Source organism: Tachypleus tridentatus, chromosome 13, assembly GCF_004210375.1.
Source record: "Tachypleus tridentatus isolate NWPU-2018 chromosome 13, ASM421037v1, whole genome shotgun sequence".
NCBI lineage: Eukaryota > Metazoa > Arthropoda > Merostomata > Xiphosura > Limulidae > Tachypleus > Tachypleus tridentatus.
In genome coordinates, this window is record NC_134837.1 from 79,771,613 (window position 1) to 79,795,134 (window position 23,522).

A 23,522-nucleotide genomic window follows, 5' to 3' on the forward strand; every position below is an offset into this window, starting at 1 on the left:
ATGATCAGGTCAATCACTTGATATCAATCTGATTGAACATTTATGGCTGAGTTAAATCGATTAATGAAAGACCACAAATCAAAGAAAGAAGATGAACTGTTTCAAACACTTAAAGAAGGATAGCAGTCAATTAATCAGGAATATCTTCACAACACATTGAAAGCATGCCACATTGATGTGAGGTAGTACTTAAATACAAGAGAATTGCTATTTTCAACTTTGTTGAACTAAAATGCCTTTTAGAATTACATTTGGATAAATTTAGGGTAGGTCATAGTCTGTAAATCTGAGGATTTGTAGCTCATTATTGCAACTTTGAGACTATGGGTTCACTTTAAGAGAATCAGCCAAATCCTGAGGTTAGCTCTAGAGTAGTTGGTCAGTGTTATTGACTAGCTGACTTCCCTCCAATCTAATAATTTGAAATTGGAGAAGGCTATTCACATATAACCACTTGCATTGCTTTACAAAATAGTTTTAAGGCAACGAAAACAAGCATAAATTTAAAATCTCAACCATGAACTCATCACCATTTATTTAAATATGATGTTATTTCTCTGTTATAACTTTTTTCCACAACAGTCAACTTTGTTCTCTTATTAACCATCTAAATTTTTGATACTTTGTAGAATCACTCTTTAGTACATGATACCATTTATAATGATCTCCATATTGTACTTGTATACAGTAATAATTTTTGTTAGTACAGACCTGCCTTTATGTACTTACAGTAATGGTGTGATGATCATATATTAATCATTACCATGCATGACATTAGAAAGACACATAGGTTTAAAAGTCAATTAAAAACAAACGTAAGAAACCCTATACTCTGAGCACTTTCAAATGTAGACTTTTCTTCATCTGGAGTAAACAAGTTTTTACCCTACATTTATTCTTCTTATCTGCTACTGTCTTTAGAGAAGTCCTGATGGTAACAACTGGGAATTTGACCTGGGTCTTTTTAGCAGAGAGATCTGCATGTTTTCAACTCATTTGAAGTCTCTCTTGTTAGAACTAATCAACTAACTCATTTGAATATTAAGAGAAGTATCCAGAATAAACTAATTTCCATGCTACGTTTTTCACTGAGTATAAGTTAGATGAATATGGAAGGGTTTTTTATCCTTCCTTGTATCTTTTTGTATTTCATGCAAGTTTCTGATGCAGTATCTAAATTTTAATTTTTGTACCCAAATGGTTACTAAGTTATTTTTAATTGAACTATTTGAATAAAAGAGTGGAAAAATTTATAAAAAAATTTGTTAAAAAGTGTTGTAAAACTAAAAATATATATAGTGGGGAAGAAGATTAATGTACAACAAAGTAAAAAAATATAATTTTGCCTTCAATTTATTTTATATTTATGTCTGTTTTTGTTGCTTATTCTTCCAGATCTATTAGAGTATCAGCTACAGAACAATTTACTTTGGTGGCTACAAAATGTTATCCAGGACATCAGCCTCTAGTCTTCTTTATAACATTGCTTTTCACTCAGCTGAAGGTAAGTACTAGTTAGATTTTTATTTCATATTATGAATTTTAGAATTGTCAAATAAGCCACACTGATGTATTAAAGACCCACAGCAATGTGAAAAGTTGATTTATTTTTCAATGAGTGATGGATATTTTTATTGTTAAATAATTCTAACAAAACAGAATTTTGAGTGTGAATGAAATTCAGCTTTTGAATAACCAATAGTCTAAGCTTTCATAAACTTTTTAGCTTCTTTTACTTTTGTAAGTTTTTAATTTTCTTTATCTTTCTTCTTGAGTAAGTTTTCCTGATAGAACGAGTTTCTCTTAAAATATGCTTTGAAACTATCAGTTTGTTTTGCTTCTGTGTAGAACATACTGTGACTGTGTCTTAATAATGTCACAAATAAACCTGTAGTCTTTCTCTCTCCAACCAATTTTATGCATAGGATTCTCATTTTCAGATTTAAACTGTTGGCTTCTATTCTCATATTTTTAGCAGTATACTTTATCAAGCTGTATATCTTCCTTACAAGACTATGAATTAGGTTTTTTATATACTGTGCAACAGTTTTTAAGATTTGATATCAACCATTTATAGATTAAAGCCATTCTTTGTAGAATAGCTGAAATTACTCAAGTCTTGGTTGCTAGATTATTGCCTTTTGTGTTTCAAAATTTCACAAATATTGATCAACTTGAGTTTGCTACGTAGTTTTTCAGTTTTTCTTTCTGCATTACACTTTGTGAATTTATGTATGTTCTTTGCACAAATTTTTACCTTGTGTTTAAATTATTTTTTTAAAATCCTGTATGTGTGAATGAAGGTCACATGCCCATAGCCTTTTACATAGTGCCATTCAAAAAGTATTATATAATTGATGTAAGAGTTATAAACTACTAATTTTACTCTATGCTGCTGATTTAGTAACAGTTCATGGTAGAATTAATATCAGTTACAATGTACAGCAACACTGAAGAAACTGTTGATATGTACTTTGGAGTTCCTGCAGATTATATAAATGAACTACATAAATTATATGATGGACAAAAGTATTTTTAATCTTTTGTGGATGTCATCTTGCATTTCAGTTTGTCAGAGTCCGAGTCAGACTGATATTGTCAATTTACAGACATGTTTTGAGAACCACTATTTATAACACATCTGATTTTGTATGTATAACAGACTTATAAATTTTAGTAAACATCTGTCTTGTTTTGTGTAGATATATGTTGTAGATTTGGGATTAGAGTAAATATTTTTTTTTTTAATATTGGGTTTGTTTAACAGACTTGGGGCTTATCTGATGCGAGCACTTAGGATAAGGTTCTCGAGTTTGGGTAATACTAGAAGTATACAGTCAACTTGGCAACTGAAGCCTCAGTGCATATTTGGATAATTTTTTTTAAAGTTGTCAGTATCTGTATTGTCTTTGAAACATAAATGGGAAGTGAGACACACCACTTGTTGACTTAATATAAGGAAAAAAAGCCTTATTTTTATTTTTGTTTGTTATAATAACAGTGTATTATATCATTTTTTATTGTATTTAAACTAGAAAAAAATTTCCCCTAAGAGTTGTGTATTTTCTATACAGACCACAGTACGAGAAAATGCCAGGAATTCTCACGAGTTCTTTCAGTTGTTGTGTCGCCTACTGAACTACGCCAGTGGAAGTAATTGCCCACTTCCCACAGCTCAAAATCTACTGTATGCTGAAATTGACTGGTTGAAGGAGGTGCGGGTAGGTACTTAATGTTGTATTCTGTGATTGATTTAATGCATTGAATTGCACAACTGATGTACAGAACTAAATAAATTATTTTTTTCTAAACCTGTAGAGAGTACTGAAAATGTGTATTGTCCAATTTCATAGATGTAAATGCATTATTCTAAAAGGGATTTCTAAAATATTTTATATACTGAACTGATTTTTGTGTCAACATTCATTTTTTTTATTTATTTAGATGAGTAATAAAACTGAATTGGGTGCATACATGCCCCACTCTTGGTATTGTTGGTGCACAAAAAATATAGCTAATTGAAAGGAAAAAAATCTTGGAAGTTAATTTATTCTAATCCTGCTTTAAATAATTTTATGTGCCATGGCTATTGAGGATTTCTCTTGTTTTATTATGATTAGTCTTCATTTTTAAGATTTAATCTATTTTTGCTCTTAGCTTAGCCTTCTCTCTACTAGTAAGTTAAAGTTAACATATCCTAACCTCTCACAGAGTTACATTTACAATTTAATTAAACTACTTTATTATCAGAGTATTTGAATAATAAAATCTGCATCATAACATGATTAGTAAATCATACTTTAATTTTATGCAAGTTTTAATTTTGAAAGGAAATATTTAAACAAGTCTCCACTCTCCCTTTTTATGATAATTGTAACATTTGATCTCTAGATGCTACTCATCATTTAATTAACTTACCACCCCTCTTTGAAGTAGGGAGCTTAGCATAAATTACTTATAATATACTTATTACTAAGACAAAGTCTAATTTTTATAACCTCCAATCATCTTTGTTTATAGAAACATAAACTAGAAAGTCAAATCCACCTGTCACATTCTCTGTTTCATAAATTGCCAGTAATACTCTCTAATGTTCTATACTATTTATAACCAATATGAAGTTTTAATCTACAAAATGATGTTTAGCACAGAGTATTGTCTGTTTCATTTGTAGTTTGAAAGTTTCTCTCTAGGTGTTTAGATCAAGCAGCTAAAAGAATTATTTGAAGCCCCTCTTGTCTTAGTTAGAGAGCTAGTTAAATTATAAGTTACATGACATTTTGCTTTGTGTGTTAATACTCTGTGTTCTTAGGTAATTATTTAAGTAACTAAAAATTATTTAGTGTAGCAGGAGTACCATTAGTATAAACAACTGACTGCAAAAACAAAGAGTTCTAAAGTAAACGATACATTTCTTGTTTTTATGTATATTTTATATTTACTGTTATTGAAGTAAGAAAAATGTAAAAATTAGTTAATTATTAGACTTCAAATGTTAAATTAAGTAAAATGCAAAAAACAAAAAAAAAACTTCTTCACAAGCTATGATATTTTCATACTGTGGGTCAAATCAACTGAGTTAGGGTAGAGAATATAACATAAAATATTAACTTGTGCAATGCATTGTTCATTACAGTAATGAGAGTTACAAGTTTGCTGAATTATTTACAGCTTGTATGGCAGAATTATTTGTTAGACATGGTTCATAGGGCAGTAAAATAATAAAATTAAGTACAAACAAATGTGTACTGTTAAAATCTTCAAGTTGTTTGGATAAATAACTGTAAGTTGTAATAACTTTGGAAAGAATAAATGGGTAAAGTATATTTATTTTAAATTTTTATATGGTGGTTAGAAGGTGAGTTTGAGTGGAGAATATCACAAAATATAAAGTTTGACTGAAAAAAAGTTTGGTATTTGTTTGTTTTGAATTTTGCACAAAGCTACTTGAGGGCTATCTGTGCTAGCCATCCATAATTTTGCAGTGTAAGACTAGAGGTGAAGGCAGCTAGTCATCACCATCCACTGCCAACTCTTGGGCTACTCTTTTACCAACAAATAGTGGAATTCACCATCACATTATAATGTTCCCACGGCTGAAAGGGTGAGCATGTTTCAGTACGAGGGGGATTCGATCCTGCAACTCTCAGATTACGAGTCAAACACTTTAACCCACCTAGCCATGCTGAGCCATTTGGTATTTATATAGGCAGCATTAGAAGTTATACAAATGAAATTTGAAAAGTTTCAAATGGAGAAAAGTATTTTTAATTTTAACAGGAAAATCATTTTGCACTCAAAGCAGTCAAAAGTCCGGTTTTGTATATTCACAGACAAATCTTTAGTAGAATCACTTTCTTAAAAATCTCACTTTTTTATGTATAAAAGGCTGATAATGTTTACTGAAATCTTGCCATATTTTGTGAAGGTACACATATCCTATAAAAAGTTATAGCATGGAAACTATTTATTTTGGAGTTAAAAGGTCAGTGAAATTCACTGACCTCATGTAGAAACAGTTAAGGGTACAGTGATAGGTGAATAGATGGCATTAGAAGGGTTGCATAATAGTGTACACTCTATGCTGTTCAGGTTTGATTGGGACCCAAAAGGTTTAGAGAAGAACCAATAACTTTTTCACATTAGACATCCTGCATCTTAAATGTTGGTAAATTGCATATGTGAAAGTTGTGAAATATGCAGAGGTAATTTTAATTTATCAAATATTATCATCAACACAATATATTATTTAAATTTAAAGCCATTTCTGTCTGAGAAACACAATGTGTGCGCTGTCTCTAACGTCAGCTTTATGTTATTGAGACAGGTGTGTTGTTTATATTCAATAGTATAGCAAAACTATGAAATGGAAGTACTTCACTACATTTACCATAGATTCAATTGAAATGAGCTGTGGTTCACTTATACCCAAAGTATCAGTACTTGTGAAGAGGAATGTGTTTTACTGATTTTCCAATATTTTTTCACAATGTATTTTGAATCAGTATGTGTTGTTATTTGACAGTACACACACCTGTGCCACAAAGACTTTTAGGAACAACTATGCCATCATGTTTACTTTCATCATATATCCATGCGTAACTGATGTTCTCCATGGTTTTTGCATTTACAAAACTACAGGTACACTTTATTAATGATGGCTCATTTATGTGTAAAACTGTTGGCCAAAAATAAAATCACTAAAATTAATCTTAAGAGGAGATAAACACATTTTTGTGCAATTCATCAGTTATATAAACATGTTCACTGACAGACTATATCAGGCCAGACAACTTTATTTACCTTTAGTAAGAACATTGATGTTTGTGTTTCATTTTAGGTCTAATTTAGTTTCTGAATGATGTCACACATGAATATTGTTTAATGAAATTTATCATATAATATTATTTGTCTGTTATAAAACAGTGACATATTTTCTAATAAAAACTCACAAATATTTTTGTTTCAGAATTTAACATTAGATTACCTATTTGACAAAAATACTTGAAAATATCACAAGGCTTATGTGTAAGGTTGTAGAATGATTTTGCATATGCTTTTTGTGCATTTGTGAAACACTACTACTTGTAACTATACTCTTTGCAATTGTGTTTGAAAACAAAATTTCTGAGTAAGTAAAGTTTAGGTATACTCCAAGAGTTTTGTAACTTGATTAGTAGTGACATAAAAGAAAATAGCAAAACAAAAAATTGGTTTCATAAGCAGTAACTGCTTTTACGATGATTATCTAAATATGAAAATACTTGTAACTAATAAAGAAAATATTTTCATCTTAACCATAAAAAAAAAATTTAGTAATTATATATCATTTGAAATTACTGAAGATCACTTACACAAACAAATAATCACTACATTGAATTACAGCAAAATTGTAGAGAGACTTGTGCAGAAAATGTTTTATTGTGTCACTTTAAGTAAATAAAGTTGCATGTCTCTTTACTTTCCAGGAAAACGTCATGACTACAGGCAGTAGCCAAGTAGATGAAGTACTTTTGGAAGGACACCTTGGAATTACACGTGAACTTGTTTCTTTTCTTGGTCCAGAGAAAAAATTTGAGGTTGGAGCTGATACCTCTTTCAAACGAGGAAATTTAATTAAAGTGGGTAGTGTTTGTTGATGTTGATTGTAATTAAATAAAACATAAATACGGATACATTTGCATACCAGAATAAACAAAACATATGGTTGTAATGAAATTTGTAGCTTTTAACATTTTATGAACAAGAAATACTGGAAATATTTTATATCCTTTTATTGCTCTTTGTTTCCTTTTCATGTATAGTTACAAATTCAATTACGTTACGTAAACACTTGAATTATTACATAAAATCAATTACAGATAGATACTTGTTTATATTTTTTCCCAGCTATGGCAGACAGTTGTTATAAATACTGTATTTCATTTTTTTTATCTAAATGTTACAAAATCCAGTACTTCTAGGTTTAAATGTGTTGTAAACCATGTGTTGATTATAATAATAAATACATATGTGTGTATATGCACAGAACGAATGTGAAATACATGTGCTAATAACTAAACACTTTTGTGTACAACAGGAATTGATGGAAGATTTTATTTTCCCTGCTTCACGGGTCATAGTTCAGTTTCAGAGAAGTGGTGGTGAGCTCCCTGGAGAACAGGCTATTCCAGTTTGTTCCTCCTCAGCTTCAGTACTTGCAGCCTTTGATTTGCTGGCAGCACTTTGTACAGGTTGTGTTCCAAATCTTCGTATTCTTGCAGACATGTTAACTGAAATGTTTTATTCTGGTAGGTACTTTTATTTAGTCATTTATGCCAGAAATTAGAAATTTGTTTTAATAGACCAAATTCTTTGGTACACATTATGTAAATCATAATAGAATAATCTGAAAAATATATTGTTAGCTATATTTGGAACACTGAGCTATATTTTTTGTTGTTGTTTTATAGAAAACTCAAAGTATTCATAATTCTTATGCTGGATTAAAAATTAAAGCAGTTATTTTTAGCTGTGGTGTAGCATCCCGTAGAACAGCTCTAAGTTACTTTTTTTTTTTTTTCAAGTACAAACTTTTTAGCTCATAACTCCATCATCTCTTGATCTATTTGAGATCTAATTACAGTTTTGGACTTGAGTCAAACCCTTTTGACTGATGTGCTAGACCATACCCAAAGTCTTGTACATTAATTTACTCTAATTCTACTAAAAATAATTTAAAGTGCAGTGGCTGTTGAGGATTCTCTCTTGCTTTATGTTTATTTTAAAACATGTAAGTTAATTTTTCTACTACAACTTATGTTTTGTAGTATTTGTTAAGATGAGTTACTTGGGTATTAAGTGAAAAAAATGTTAGGCATTTTCCATATGATATAAAATGCTTAAATGTGAGTTTATATGTGTTTAAGTGATGTATTTTTGTCTCTGTAGAGAAATATATTGTTTTGTTGTTGTTTGTTATTCTTCCAGACTTGGAGGATTGACTTGTAATTTGGTAGGGCTGTACCTTGATTTAATGCACCCAAATACCTTTTTTTTTTTAATCTAAAACTTAAGAATTTTGAGGTCAAAGGTCAAACAACTCAATGTGTATTTTGGGCTCATATGAAATTGTTTTACAGAAATCAAGATGAAAATTGGCACAAATATAAATTTTCATGTGCCCATCAGCTCAACATACAAAGAAGTTGGATTTGCTGTGTAGTATTTTTTTTTCTAAATATAAGTTTGGGATTTTTGGACAATAAATTGACCATATTTTGACAAATCTATGTGAGATTTGGTACAAGGATACTTTTTATATGTTTAGCTAAACTTTGTGTTTTGTAGATTTGATGTTATGTTTTAGTTGCTTATTGTTTTGTTTCAACCACAGAAGTAAAATTATACTTTACGATAGTAAGTTACTTCACAGTATAAGTGAGGAGAGTTGTTCTTTGCATACAAGGCTATTTTCTTTAATGTATCTTTAGAAAATGAACAGGCATTAACAGAATGGGAGTATCTCCCCCCAGTAGGCCCACGTCCACCAAGGGGTTTTGTGGGCCTTAAGAATGCGGGTGCTACTTGTTATATGAACTCAGTATTACAACAGGTAGGATTGTATAATGTTTTAAAAACATGTCATTATAAGTAATTTTAACATTCTATGTTTTTATTTATTTATTTACATGTAACCATAACTAGCTCTTTGTCCAAAAAATAAAAAAATAAATTTTAGGACAAAACCCTATGGCTTGAAAACATATTCCTTTACAGTTTCTATTTTGTTGAGGGAAGGTTTTGTATCTTTATCAAGCCTAAGGTTATCTTGTATGTTTGAACATTAGCTACATTGAATACTTTTGTATCCTAGCTTTTAGTTTTCTTTAATACTGAGTAACTTTATATGCCAAAAACAAGAAAAAACAATTTGTAATTACTGTTAATCACTCAAAGTAGTAGTTCCTTTGATTACTAAGTACTTATAAAATTGTGAGAAGATGATTAATCTATGAGGTTCAGTTCTTATATACATATCATAATGGCCAGAGTTTCTGTAAGAGTTCATTCATCAGAAGTGCAGAAAAGAATGTCATACTGAGCTGTTAACAACATGTCAGATGTGTTTTTAAATGTTTTTTTCATCTTCAAAGTGTTATCCCATTTAAAGACATGGTTCAGGAATTACATAAAGCCTTAGTTTATTACTACGATACCTACCATTTATGCTCTAAAGGGTTACTTTAAATTTAACCAGTTTTTAAATTGAAAGGCTGATATTAAAACTTTTTTTTACCAGTTTAATTAACTCTTTCTTTCCTCTAATTGTGAGTGGGATGGTGAGGGAAGCAAGTTTTATCTGATGTGAGCAAATGTGCTTCTACAAGTGTTTGCATTGTTGCAGTAGTATTAGTCACTGTATGTGGTAGAGTAGCATCAAAGTAAGATAGTAGCTAGAAAATAGGTACAGATTTTTTTTTCATTCATGATATAAACTCATAGGTTAATTTAACTAGTTCAAGCCAAAATGTATGGTTATTTTTGTTCTCTGAGGCTGTCAGTTACCTGTCATTTGATCAACTTTACACATGCTGTAACAGTAGAGAACATGGCTAATGAATAGACATAACAGTGTGAATAATTGTGAAGATTATGCCACACATAGAGGGTGAACTGTCAATAATGTGCTTTGACAAATGAAATTGAGTCTTTATTATCAGTATGTAACTAACAGATATAATGGATATGGCAGGCAAAATGGGGTTGAAATACTGTTAAATACACTTCTTGGAAAAACCATAAGGACTGAATACAGAAGGTTGTATTAAAAATAATAACGTATTATAATAGATGAAACTGATTATGATCACATTTCACCAACTGAAGTAAAAAAAAAAAAAGCATGCATGCCAGTACAGTTGTAGTTAACCTGATTGAGAACTATAGGGATTAAGTCAGACTTTTGTTTTCATTAATACAGGGTGTTTGGAAAGTCATTGTGCACTTATATATTTATTAACAGACATGTTTCAATATAGAATACAAGAGGTTTACATATGAATGACAATTATAAACAATGTTTAAAGTGACCCCCGTTGGCATCAATACAGGCCTGGATCCTTCTTATTTTGTTTCTAAACACTGCTATCAGTTGCTGGCTTGAAATAGACTGAATAAACTATTATTACAAAACTGCACAGTGACTTTCTGAACACCCTGTATAACTAAATTATTACACATTAGAAGTACATATATTGCCTTGTCTTCTACAATATTACAAAACTAAAAATGATTTATTGTAGCATATTTGGTACTGATGTAAAATCTGTGGGCATGCTAACCTGTCTACATATGTGACATTCAAATTCCTGAAGTATTAAATGTAATGTAATTCATAATATATACAAATGTAAATTCTCGGAACAAGTTATTCAGTTTTATGTAAGTAATATAAAAACAAACCAAAAAGAGCACACACACACACAACAGTTTACCATATGTTAGACTATGTTCTTCTCCAATGTAACTAAGAAAAAAAGATCTTGGAGTTCGAAATGATTGATCTGAATGATTTTGCTCAAATATAGCTGTTCCATTTAACGTCAGTAAAACTTTTTATTTTAAAATAATTATTCTAATTAAAAAATAAATGCATACATTAGAAAATGTTATGAACATGAAACTAAATAGTTTTACAATTTTAATTACAAGTTGATTATTACATTATGCATGTGTTTATATGTTAGGAATTAGCCTATCATTAATAGAAAGGCTACTGATCTTACATAAATTTCAATAACATTAGACAATTAATAATTTGAAAGGTCTTGACAATATATAATTTTGAACAGTGTTTATACAAAAATAGATCTTTTTTCATAAACTGGGGCTGAAAATTAACCAAGTTGGTTCAGCATACAAATTGCTCCCTGTTTTAAAACTTAAAAGTACTTTTTATTTATAATGGTTTAAAAGAAAACAACAACAAAAACATGTTGCATATTTGTAAATTTATAGTTTCATAAAAGTTGGATTTAAAACACATGTACACACTTCAATCAGACAGAGCTGCACTAACCTTTAACCAGTTCTTATGAAATTTATGTAACCCAAACTCAAAATTTGGAAATCCCAGGTATAGGGCTAGTTGATTTCTACACCTCTTTTCATATAGACCAGATATGTACAATGTATGGCTTGTGGGCTGGATGCAGCCCATGAGATGGTTTTTTTCAGGTCCATGAGGAGTTCTGAAAGTGTAATTAAATCTGGCCTATGAACTGTCCAAAAACTTGATTCTTTTACTATATTATTGTTATTATTATTTATTTTACCTAATCTAACCATAACTAACCTAAAGAGTTTCCTATTTTTGCATTCTAGTTAATTTTATAATGTAGAATACACATGAAAAACAAATAAAATACATACACGAGCTTTCTTTTTTATTGATGACACTTGACCCTACTTTTTCCCACTAATTCTGGCTTTTTTAACTATGTGACAAGAATTTTTACCAATTCAACCAAGCTACTGATATCTTTCCAGTGGGAGCAAAGCTTGTATTAAAGAATGAAACTGAAAATTGTTTGTATAGAAAACAATGTAATATAATACATCAGTTAATAGATGAAAACTTTGGCTTTCTATTGGTTATAAATAACAGTATTAAACCTAAGAGAGAACTGTTAACAAATCCTGAAAGAGAAGATAGGACAGGTGGATGTGACAAGGGTCTAATTATCTATTTTATGGTCCTGTAACAAAACAAGATTCAACGCTGTGAAAATTATGCTTTGTTTGAGTGATGAAGTTATTATAGTGAATAAAATATGTTAAAGTTTGCACTTATTGAAGAGGTGGTGAATACATTAGGGAAGAAATGTCTGGGGGGAGGAATAAAATAAAATTTCTTATACTAAGGGAGTTTTTTTTATTGCCTTGCAAACTTAAAACAGATAATATTAAAATATGAATCATTAACTACAATTTTACTTCATATTTTGTTGCCTGCAAGTATGTTTTAAAACTGCTATCCAGTCCATGATCTGAAGGAAGCTGGACATTCCTCATATAGACTTCTTAGAATGAAAACATTAAGCATCTACAGGACTTCTATATAATGAAAATAATATTTATATCAGTCTGCACAACTCTTACTAGAAAATAGTGTTTCTGTATTTTCAGTATCAAAGTATTAGCATGATAAATATGCAGTTCAGATAGCATAAGTAAGTGTTATTTTTGTCTTTCCACATTTCAGTTACATTATTCTAGTTTGTTTTGCATTTATAATATAAATGTTCATGTGAAAAATAATTTTTGCTTCCAAGTTCAAACTAGATCTAATTTATACTCTTAGTTAAAAAGAAAACAAATAATGAAAGTTAGAATATATATACAAATAATGTATAACTGTAAGTTACAAATTATTAAATCTACTTATTCAGGTATCGTCCTAATCTTTTATCATGTTGTTAAATGATCTGAAAACTAAAGGTCTATAATAGTAGTTCATGATATATAATAGTATCTGACAAAGTCTGCTGGAAACCATTGAACAGATGATTGGTATTTAATTCTTGTATTTCTAATCATATATGTATTTGGTAAGTTACAAGCTGTAATGTAATACATGCAAAGAAAGATAATGTTTAATTAAAAATACTCAAATTGCATATAAAGTATTGCAAAACTGTGTTTGGGTTTCAACATCTGTTTTTGTATGATTCTAGAAAAAAAATATTGCACCTTGTAAATGTTAATTAACATAATATGATTTATATATTACATAAACATTCTTGTTGTTAACAGTTGTATATGATAGAAGAAGTAAGAAATGAAATTCTAGCCATTGAAGGAGCTGCTACTGATCCTAATGAAGATTTTTCTGGAGAAGAAAGATTAGATAATGAGGTAAAATCAGTCATTGTACTTTGTGTTAAAATATTAATAGCATGTGTATGAATTTACATGAATTACTGCAAACAATCTGTCTTGAAATGTAAATCCTATCATAGTGTATTTCTTAGTCTTTCAACACAGCTCACTAAAATTATTGCAAATTTAGGGCATATTTTTTAAATAATATATATGGATATATTGCACTCAAGGAGAGTCTGTCAGTTTTAGTCACATTTTAATTGTAAAACAATTTTTATCACAGTAACATTATACTAAGAAACTTTAGGAAGCAATTTAATATTATTAGGGTTTTTTAATTTTATTAATGAGTGTTTCTTTAGGTGTTATACACACTGATTACATTCATCAGAAATTTCACTTGGAAAACTTAGTCACATGACAGAATCTTAAATTCCATGAGGCTGCTATTGTTCACTGAAATATACTTAAGACAAAGAATCAAAATCATGAAACTGTGCCACAAAAAAAAAACAAAGAACAAAGTAATGCTGGTGAATAATATTCCAATGGCAGTAACTGTAAAGTAAGATTTCCTGTTTTTCAAAGGCTCAAAGTAATGTTGAAACTGGAGAAAGTGAGCAGTTTGATGAGAAGCATCCAAATCAAGAAGGTTCAAGAAAGGAGTACAATTTAGGTGTGCTAAAACAAGTACAGGCTATTTTTGGTCACCTGGCATGTAGCAAGCTACAGTACTATATACCTAGAGGGTTCTGGAAACATTTTAAGTAAGTTTGTTGAATATTATTTATTTTCAGTTTCAGTGATTTCATGTAAAAGTAACTACACTAACAAGAAAGATAGAAATCTGAATACCTGAGTGAGTTAGAGAGAGACTTAATGAAATATGATAAAGTAAAAAAACAAACTAGTCTTTATTTAAAGCAACACGGACCAAACGACGAGAACACAAATGACAGACATCAGTAATTGTTGACAGCTCTTAACATCACAAGAAGATCCAATTAAAACTGAAGAAAATCTGAATGTGACTAAGATAGTTGATGGCTATGTAAAGAAAAGAGTAGTATTATCTCTTTCAGGGTGCATCCCTGTTCACTTCATATCTGGTTATCCAAAGTAGAATTATAAGATCAAACTCCAGATATTTGTGAGTCTTGAGAGGGTTGATCTCAGGAAAAAATGTATATAGTAGTAGACTGAATAAATCACTGCTGAATTTTCAATGGTAGAGTAAGTACTAAATTGGAATTATCTATATCATTGTTTAATTATGGCATTAGTGTATTAGTTGCATGCTGTGATTAGTTTCTTGATCATAAATGTTGTAAATATGCTCATGTATATGTAATATTCTAAATTATAAACATTTGGTATATTTCATCTGCAGCTGAAGGAGCCAATAAACTTGGAGTTATGTTCACTAGTATAGCTAAAAACATTAGATACTCTTAATATCTTCATAAATTCTGTTTATGGAGAGAAAAAATTATTATTCTCATTTCCACCTTTTCCAATCAACATTGTATCTTTCAATTTTTATTTCATGGCATCATTAAATGTTCATAAATATTTCCATATTTGTTAACTCTTCAGCTGTGGACAGGTTAAAGAGCACATTTCATGATTTTTTAGAGTTACATTCAAATTTTTATTACATAACTTTACTTGTGTCAATGAAATTGATATCAAAAAGCAGTTTGTAATTCAAATTTTAATACTATATATGTTTTAATTTCTTAAGAAAATATGAAGAAAAATGCTGAATATCAATCTTTGTCACATAGCAACTCCTATGGTACTTTACAGTACTTTGTAGCTACATGACCAGCAATAAAGAAAAAAGGGCATAGCTGCTCATTTGATTTCTGATTTTACAACTCTCCATTATACTTTGATTTGCACCTACTGGCTGAAGAACCAAATATATTGTTAGGATAGAGGTAATAGCAGGTAACAGATTTTTATATGAAATTGGGGATTTTTGAAACAAAAAAATTTTTAAATATTAATTTAAAGTTCACTTTGCACTCAAATTAGTAAAAAAAATCGATTTTTTGATCCAAAAAAGCGTGCAGTGTTTACTACCAAATTTTGTGAAGATAACACATTCTGTATGAAAAGTATGGAAACTAGAACATGTACAGATTGTTCATGAAGTCTGTCAATTCAACCTATTCCATGTTGAGAGAGTTAAACATGTACTTTATTAAGTTATGGTAAAAACTGTGAGGAAATATTTTTTTAAGATATGTTTATTATAATAATAATAAGTAGTTACTTATTCATTCCACAGCACATAACATTTTGAAGTCTTTTGTGCTGAAGTACTTGTTTTACTTAACAAAGTTAATCAGACAATTGTTTGCATAACTTGTTCAAAATTTTGATTGCTAAATTAGGCGTGGCCTTGTTTTCATAATATGGTATTGCATTTTAGTTTTTTTCACCTTAATGCAAAGTTAGCAATTATATGTGTATGCTTGGAACATTTTTCCATTGATATTTCGGTGTTCAAATCATAATATGCATGGCATGGCCAGGTAGTTAGATTGCTTGACTTGTGATCTACATATTGCGAGTTCACATTCCCACCCCACCAAACATCCTTGTTATTTCAACTGTGGGGGATGTTGTAATGTAACAGTTATTCCTGTTATTTATTGAACAAAGAGCATTCCTAGAGTTGGCAATGGGTTGTGATATCTTACTGCCTTCCCTGTAGTCTTTCACTGTTAAATTAGGAATGGCTAACATAGATAACCTTATATAGCTTTGTATAAAATTCCAAACAAACAAATCATAGTACATTAGATTTTTTAAAAGTAAATTAATTAACTCAGCTACTTGTCTCTTATGTGTCTTGATAGATAAAAGTAAATGACTATACATAAAGTCAGAATATTTTATAGTTCACGGCAATGAATATTGAGCTAGAAGTGAGTGGAAGTGCTTGTTGGTTCCTGTTGATTATTAAGTATTTTTAAGCTCTGGTCAAAACTTTCACTTTTTTTTTTCCCCCAAAAAGCCTATATATTGTTACGAAATGACTTATTTATATTTCTTGGTCCAAGATCCAATTATAACTTCAGCTTCAATTGATGGCATGACTCTTAACATTTATTATTAAATCTTGCTTCTTACCTGAGGCTTAAGTGTAATACTCATCATAATGAAAATCATTTGAGATTGGCTTCTTCAGTTTGAGCTTTCTCATTTTCACCTGTTTGTTTTCAATTTTATGAGAAGCATATAACTATGTCACTTCTAAACTATTCAAAGGATTTACAAAGTAATCAATAAACTCAGGTAATCATCAGCTTTAATTATCAAAATGTAACTGTCGTCATAATAAAAATGATTTGGGACTGACTTTTTCATGTATGATGATCATCAGTTTACTCTCTGTATCATCTAAGTCACACTCCTTCCAGAGCAATTAATATTTCATCTTTGAAGTTACATCTGCCTTTTGCTAGTTTTTTGTGGTCCATATAGAGCTGTTTAAGGCTGCTTTTATTTAATGCCAGCTGATCTCCATAGATGGTTTAGTATCATATTCTTTTATGCTTGTTGTATGTAACCTTATCCTCATAAGGTTTGATACAGTCTCTTGTTGAATCCCAGTCTGTATGCAGTAGTTTGTATAAACTGAATCCACACTCTACTTCATCACTACGTGCTTGCAGGCTTGAGAGTAAGATCAATGATTCTAAGAAAAATCTCATGTCTACTTTGCCACCACATTTCCTGCCAAACTGCTGTATTGTCAGTCCTTTGATTAGGCCTGACACTTTGTCAGAGTCACAGACTGGATAACAACTGTTGTTTTGGTGATTCATTAATTCATAACTATATCTGGACTTAACAGTGTGCACTGATTGAGTGGTTCTTGCAAATGAACTAAGAGCACCTGGATCTCATTGTAACCAAACTTTTAATTATTAAGAGTTTTTTTGTTATTCAATGGCCACGTATTGATAATGCACACTAAAAGCACCAAGATCTGTGGGTCATTCAGATCTCCAAACCTTTTTTCAAGATGAGAAATTAAGGCACTTTGGTGAAACTTTCTGTCTATGCTGAAACTAGTTAAATCATTTTGCAATTCTCTGATATCGCAGTGAATTGTGAAGTCCTCTTGCTTGCTGTCCTTGAATAAGTCAGGAAGGGCTTGTCCATTGTGTATTCTATATCTTTGCAACACTTCTAGATTTATATTTAGGAGCAAAGAAACATCACATAGGATCCTGCCTCTGTATTACTTCAGAAAATTCTCTCAAGGATGATATGATGTCTGACATTAAATGAGATAATCATCTTTCTTGATCTTAAATGTTTGAGAAAACCATTTACTTTATCTTTAGAGGCAGTAGCTTCAGACAATGTTCAAATGTGCAATCAATGTTAGATATTCATTCAGTAGGTTTTCTATTGCTATATTTGTATGTTACAACCAACATGTACCTCATATTTGTGTGTGTAGGGAGCCTTTTCTCAGCATTTTTCACCTTTCTTGATTTGATCAGCCCAACCTTGGCTAGTAATGAATTTTAGTAGTACAAATAAAGGCTCAAAAAGAACTCGTAAAACATTTTGATGATTCAATCCTTTGACTGTATTTTTGACAACCATTTCTACTCTGTGATCTATGCAAGGTACTGGGATAATTGAACTTTCTGTTTCAACTCCATTGCAATGCCTGTCTGGGCCCCAATGTTTACTGCAGCTCCATCTGCAGCAAAACCAATAACATGTTGGTAAACCTGTTCCTCTGCAATGATCAATTCTTTTAGTGCTTATAACATTGCTGTGAGGATAACTGCAGAATTTGTATAGTTTACAACCACGCAGACAAAAAGAAATATCCTATCATCTCATGTTTTGCAGCATAGATGTACAGTTCTACTTCCCTCATAGCAGTAGTATAAATAATAAATTGAATAATGTCATAAATTGACATTATTTCCATGACTCAATCATCATCTACAAACAGCAGAAGATGATTGGCAGCAAAGTTACTTTGTGAAAAGTGTTTCACTACCAAAATAACCGTAAATGATTGTACATGATTATTGAATCACAAGATTTGCAAGCTAATTATTTTCTAGTATTTAGTTACTGACTATATTTCTTATTTATGATTTATGTATTTTATTTTCTGTGTAAAGTGACCTTGGAGTATATCTCTAGAAAATAATTTGTCATGTATTTGGGATTAGCTATGAAGGTGAAGACCTGTTCAATAATCCATCGCTTATGATTGGTGATGTATTTTATTTAATCACAAAAAACTTAAGCAAATTATTTTTTGGGTTTTAAATGTTCATATTTCATACTGATGATTTATGTATTTTATTCTCAGTGGAAACAATGGATCACTCTTAAGATTAATTCAAGCATTCTTAGGTAACTTAATGTGTATTTCAGCCTGGCCAGGAAGGTGAAGGCCAAGATAATTTTTGGAAACATGTGAGATGCTGAATTAATATGACTTAGGCTTATTTACTTTTAATAAAACATGTTTTTTGCAGAAATGTCACTGTATGGCACAGGCAGGAAATTGTTTTAAGTTGTAAAGTGCTGGGAAAATTTATTTGGAATTTAAATCCTTGATCAAAATTCTATTGGACAAGAAGGCCAGTAATAGGTTAAAATTTTGCCAGACCTCCAGATGATTTGGTGCAAATTTCATACACTATTTTTTAATCCAAAGACATTCAAATGAATCTTCTGGTTTATAATCTTTAAAAAAATTTACAAACAAAAACAAATTAAATCATGTGGAGGTTGTATTGATAATTTGCTGTTTAGCATTGGTATTTGTTTTTTCTCTTTTATCAGACTTTGGGGTGAACCTGTCAATCTTCGAGAGCAACATGATGCCTTAGAGTTTTTTAATAGTCTTGTAGATAGTTTAGATGAGTCCTTAAAAGCTTTGGGCCAACACAGCATTTTATCCAAAATATTAGGTGGAACATTTGCTGACCAAAAAATTTGTAAGGATTGTCCACACAGGTGAGATATTAGATAGCTCTTAGAAAACTTTAACTATTGCAATTTCTAAATATTTGCATATATACTATAATTTAATATTCAGGAACTTTAAACCAATACAAAACTAGTTATTAAAATTAGTAATACCTTTGAGAAGATTACAAAATCTAATTATTTCAGTGACAAAGTAACTACAATTACAGTGTAGTTACTGTTATGAGAAAGATGTGAAATAGAGTAATGTTAAAATCCTTGCCTACCTTTTTAAGTATTTTTATTCTTGCTTTGGAAATATCTTGAATAATAGTATTGCTAAGTTGTTTTGAACTTTGTTGCACAGTTATGAATAAAATGACCATTTCAGTAAGTTAATTTAGGGGGCCAGCTGTATCTTAGAAGAGAGTTCAAAGTGAGACATTAATAACACACAAATTTGATTAAATCTCAGGAAATAGATTTTTATAAGCTACAGTATATGTATTGTTTTTTAAAAATTGCTTGTTATAACTTAGATTAGTTTAACTTAATATGCACTTTTTCATGTCACAATGCGAGTCGCACTGTGTTTAGGCATGAATTTGCAATAAAAATATAATATTTTTTATAATAATTCACTCTCGTAATAATGGAATGTCCTCCTAACCATTTGTACAAATTAAGTAGCATAAATTATACAGAAAATGACTAAGGAGGAAAAGACAGAATTTTGAGATTTAGCCCTAGAATTATCAACAAAACTCAAACATCATCAGCTTTTCAAGCATATTTTTCTACATTATTTATCACCAAATTGATCTTGGGTACATGACTTTCATAGTTGTAGGTTGTCTAATAGTTGAATTGCACATTCACACAAACTTTAGCCAAAAATACCATCAGTGTCTCTGTGGAATTACATAGAAGTTAAATAATTTTAATAAATATTTCAGGTCAGTTCTTTAAGCTGAATCGTATAGCATACGAATATATATAAAAAAAATTACTAAAATGATGCATTATGTGGATCCCATGGGTAATAAAAAGTGTATAAAAGTAACTTCATATCTTCCAGTGAACCTCAAACTTGTTTCTCAAAAGCTTAAGCTTTAAAATTTATATAAATATTCAAAGAACTTGTACTAACATATAAAAGTATTTTTATAATTTTTCAACATGTAAGAAAGATTTGTGTTAAAGAAATAGATTTTTTTTGTTTTTGTGTTAAGGTGGGAGTTCTGAAATTAATATTCTTGGTTACAAGGTTAGAAAAGTTACCCTCTGTTGTTTAGTTGTATAGGAATTAATCTGAATTATAATGTAGCACCTCTATAAGAGATATTTTATTAAAAATAACCTCTTTCTCAGTAAATTTTGGCCTGTAATTTGTCAAATTAAACTTTGTTTTAAAGGCAACAACACTAGGCACTACTGGAGGACCTGCAAGTTGATATTGTGAGGGTTAAGTGTCTGAAATGTTTTGAATTTAAAGTGTTTGAATTAATATTATTTTTACCACTTTTTTTTCTCCTTATTTGTATTGTAGGTATTCAAGGGAAGAGTCTTTTACAACATTAAATATTGACATCCGAAACCACAGTAACTTGCATGATTCCCTTGAACAGTATGTGAAAGGAGATCTTTTAGAAGGAGCAAATGCTTATCATTGTGAAAAATGTAATAAAAAGGTAAGATAAGAAGCCTAAGTTGAAACTGAAAATTTATAACTATTAGGATATGTACCTGTTAAAATAGATTTGACATAAAGATCTTAATAAACTTATGGCTGGATATAAACTGTGAATAGATATTGTCTGTCACATAGTTATTTTTATTATAATTTTTAACATTTAAGCATTTCCACTTGTGTGTACCTGAATTATTATTTATCTTGTAAACAAGGTATATTTGATAATGTACAAAAGTCTTGTTTTGATAAGAAATTTATTGTTGATGTTTTAGTATTTTTTTGTTTATCTTTCCCTTTTTGCAATTTTTTATTTGTTTAAAAATTAATTTTTAAAAGCCAGTTTTGAAAAAGGTACTCATGTTTTCCAAATTTGAAAACTGACTTGTTGCACTTGTATTTTTTTTCTTCTTGCAATTAAGAATAAAATATGTTTTTCCTGAATGCAAGTTGGCAAGTTGGAAAGAGCACTGTTAACATTGCATGTTTAAACACTATAAGAATTAAATTTTGGTCATAAATGTATTTGTTGTTTTGGCTGGCACATTTGGCATTTCAAAATTTGAAGCTACAAGCATATTTGATCTGGGATTGGCTGGGTACCAAATATGACACTCAGTGTGGTGCAATGCACATTAATCCTCGTGAGGAAAAAATCTACGCCCATATTCACCATGGTGTGCTAATAAGGCCCACAAACTTTTGCAGCATAGTAGATACACATCTGAAATTAGTACAGACTTCTGTCCATTTTTGAGATAAAGAAGTGTGCGACCTTACTATTTTCTAAGCATCAGTAGCAAACATCCTAAAAGAATTGTCAAGGTAGCATTTTTCCAGCAAGGTGAAAAATTTTTTATGTCATTACAGAGTAGGATGGAGAAGTTTTTATCAGTGATATAGCACGTATGTGGTTTGTTATATGGTACCCAACCTGAAAGCATGCACTGGGTGCTCTGTACTATTGGAGAAAACTTGACCTAGTAATAATAATGCTGAGTTGTCAACTCCAAAGATTAAGTGTCATGATGTGGTGAAGGTCTACATAGATGCTTCACTTAATATTTAATAGAGCTGTCAAAAAACTTTGGCATTTCAGAGATACTTGTTTTGTTGGATGCACACACGCCTAACACTAATAAGCTATCCATGATGACGAGAAACGCGCTTGAAGTAAAAACGTATTCTCAAGATGTATGGTATGGGTATTAAAATTTTAATAAAAATCAAGTACAGAATAATATTTCGACCTTCCTAGGTCATTTCCAGGTTAACAAAGAGAGTTGCAAATTTTATTAAAGTTTTAATACTCATACCAACCATGTTGAGAATACATAATGAACTATTCCCAAAAGACCAACAGATTCAGTCCAGTGTCTCATTACTTTATGTCAAATGTGAGATGACTTGTAAACTCCCTACTGTGAAGGTCTAATGCATATTTCATTTATATATTTTATAAGTATGGTCTCTGTCATTGGAACTATGACAGCTAATGTAGTTCCCTACATACATTTTGGTACTAAATACATACTTTATATATTTTTGCCTACATTGACAAGAGAATGCATGTAGATGCAACATATAATGTACTGTTACATTTATATTTATATCCATACTCAATTTGCATTTTTCTTTTGAGCATTTTCTAGTCATAGATGTTGTTCTGTTGGCACAGATCCTACATTTATAGAGCAAACTCTTCATGTCCATAAGGTGTAACACAAATTTTTATAATGCATTCCTTGTACTGTATACAAGTCTATTATCATCATAAATCAATTTTTAGTTTGTAAGTTGATAAAAATATTAAGAAAAGTGCATTCATTAATATACCATTCAGTTTAAAGTGGTGTTCTGATTTGTAATATAAACATATTCTTGTGTAGTTTAGTGTCGAACTGCACTTCATCTTTTATTTTGTATATTGTTTGAGTGTCCAACATGCAAGATTAGTTTTTTTTTAACAGGTGGATACAGTTAAAAGATTGTGCATTAAGCGATTGCCCCTTGTGCTTGCCATTCAGTTAAAAAGATTTGACTATGACTGGGAACGAGAATGTGCTATCAAATTTAATGATTATTTTGAATTCCCTCGAGAACTAGACATGGAGCCATATACTGTAAGAGGACTTGAAAAAATGGAAGGTACGATTTTTTATTTCTTCAGAGAAGATTTACTAATTTTCTTATATAATTATTATTTTATATATATTATTTTAAAACAATATAAATAGTAATATGGAGTGAAAAAGTAAATAACAGCACATTGTGGTCATAAAATGTGAGGTTTATAACTTTATGCTTAAAGATGTCAATAAATGTTTTAGTAACAATGATAGGGAAGCATAAAAGTAAATCTGGTGTTTTAGGTGAGATAGTTGAAGACATGATTGAAGGAGAAAATGAATGTACCAAATACATTCTGAATGGAATAGTTGTACACAGTGGACAAGCTAGTGGGGGCCATTACTACTCTTATATTTTACACAGGTGA

General features: G+C 30.2%; 1 protein-coding gene across 5 annotated transcripts in view; it reads left to right on the forward strand.

Moving 5' to 3' along the window:
* The window catches only part of LOC143240423 (ubiquitin carboxyl-terminal hydrolase 9X-like), a 147,666-nt gene that overhangs the window by 91,393 nt on the left and 32,751 nt on the right, over positions 1-23,522 (forward strand). For all 5 annotated transcript variants that reach the window (XM_076482835.1, XM_076482838.1, XM_076482839.1 and 2 more), the window contains exons 30-40: positions 1,396-1,504; positions 3,075-3,221; positions 6,969-7,121; positions 7,580-7,790; positions 8,973-9,094; positions 13,297-13,398; positions 13,954-14,132; positions 19,210-19,383; positions 20,885-21,026; positions 22,996-23,173; positions 23,398-23,518. In XM_076482835.1, coding sequence (XP_076338950.1) covers positions 1,396-1,504; positions 3,075-3,221; positions 6,969-7,121; positions 7,580-7,790; positions 8,973-9,094; positions 13,297-13,398; positions 13,954-14,132; positions 19,210-19,383; positions 20,885-21,026; positions 22,996-23,173; positions 23,398-23,518 — 1,638 coding nt within the window. The remainder of the gene's footprint in view (positions 1-1,395; positions 1,505-3,074; positions 3,222-6,968; positions 7,122-7,579; positions 7,791-8,972; positions 9,095-13,296; positions 13,399-13,953; positions 14,133-19,209; positions 19,384-20,884; positions 21,027-22,995; positions 23,174-23,397; positions 23,519-23,522) is intronic.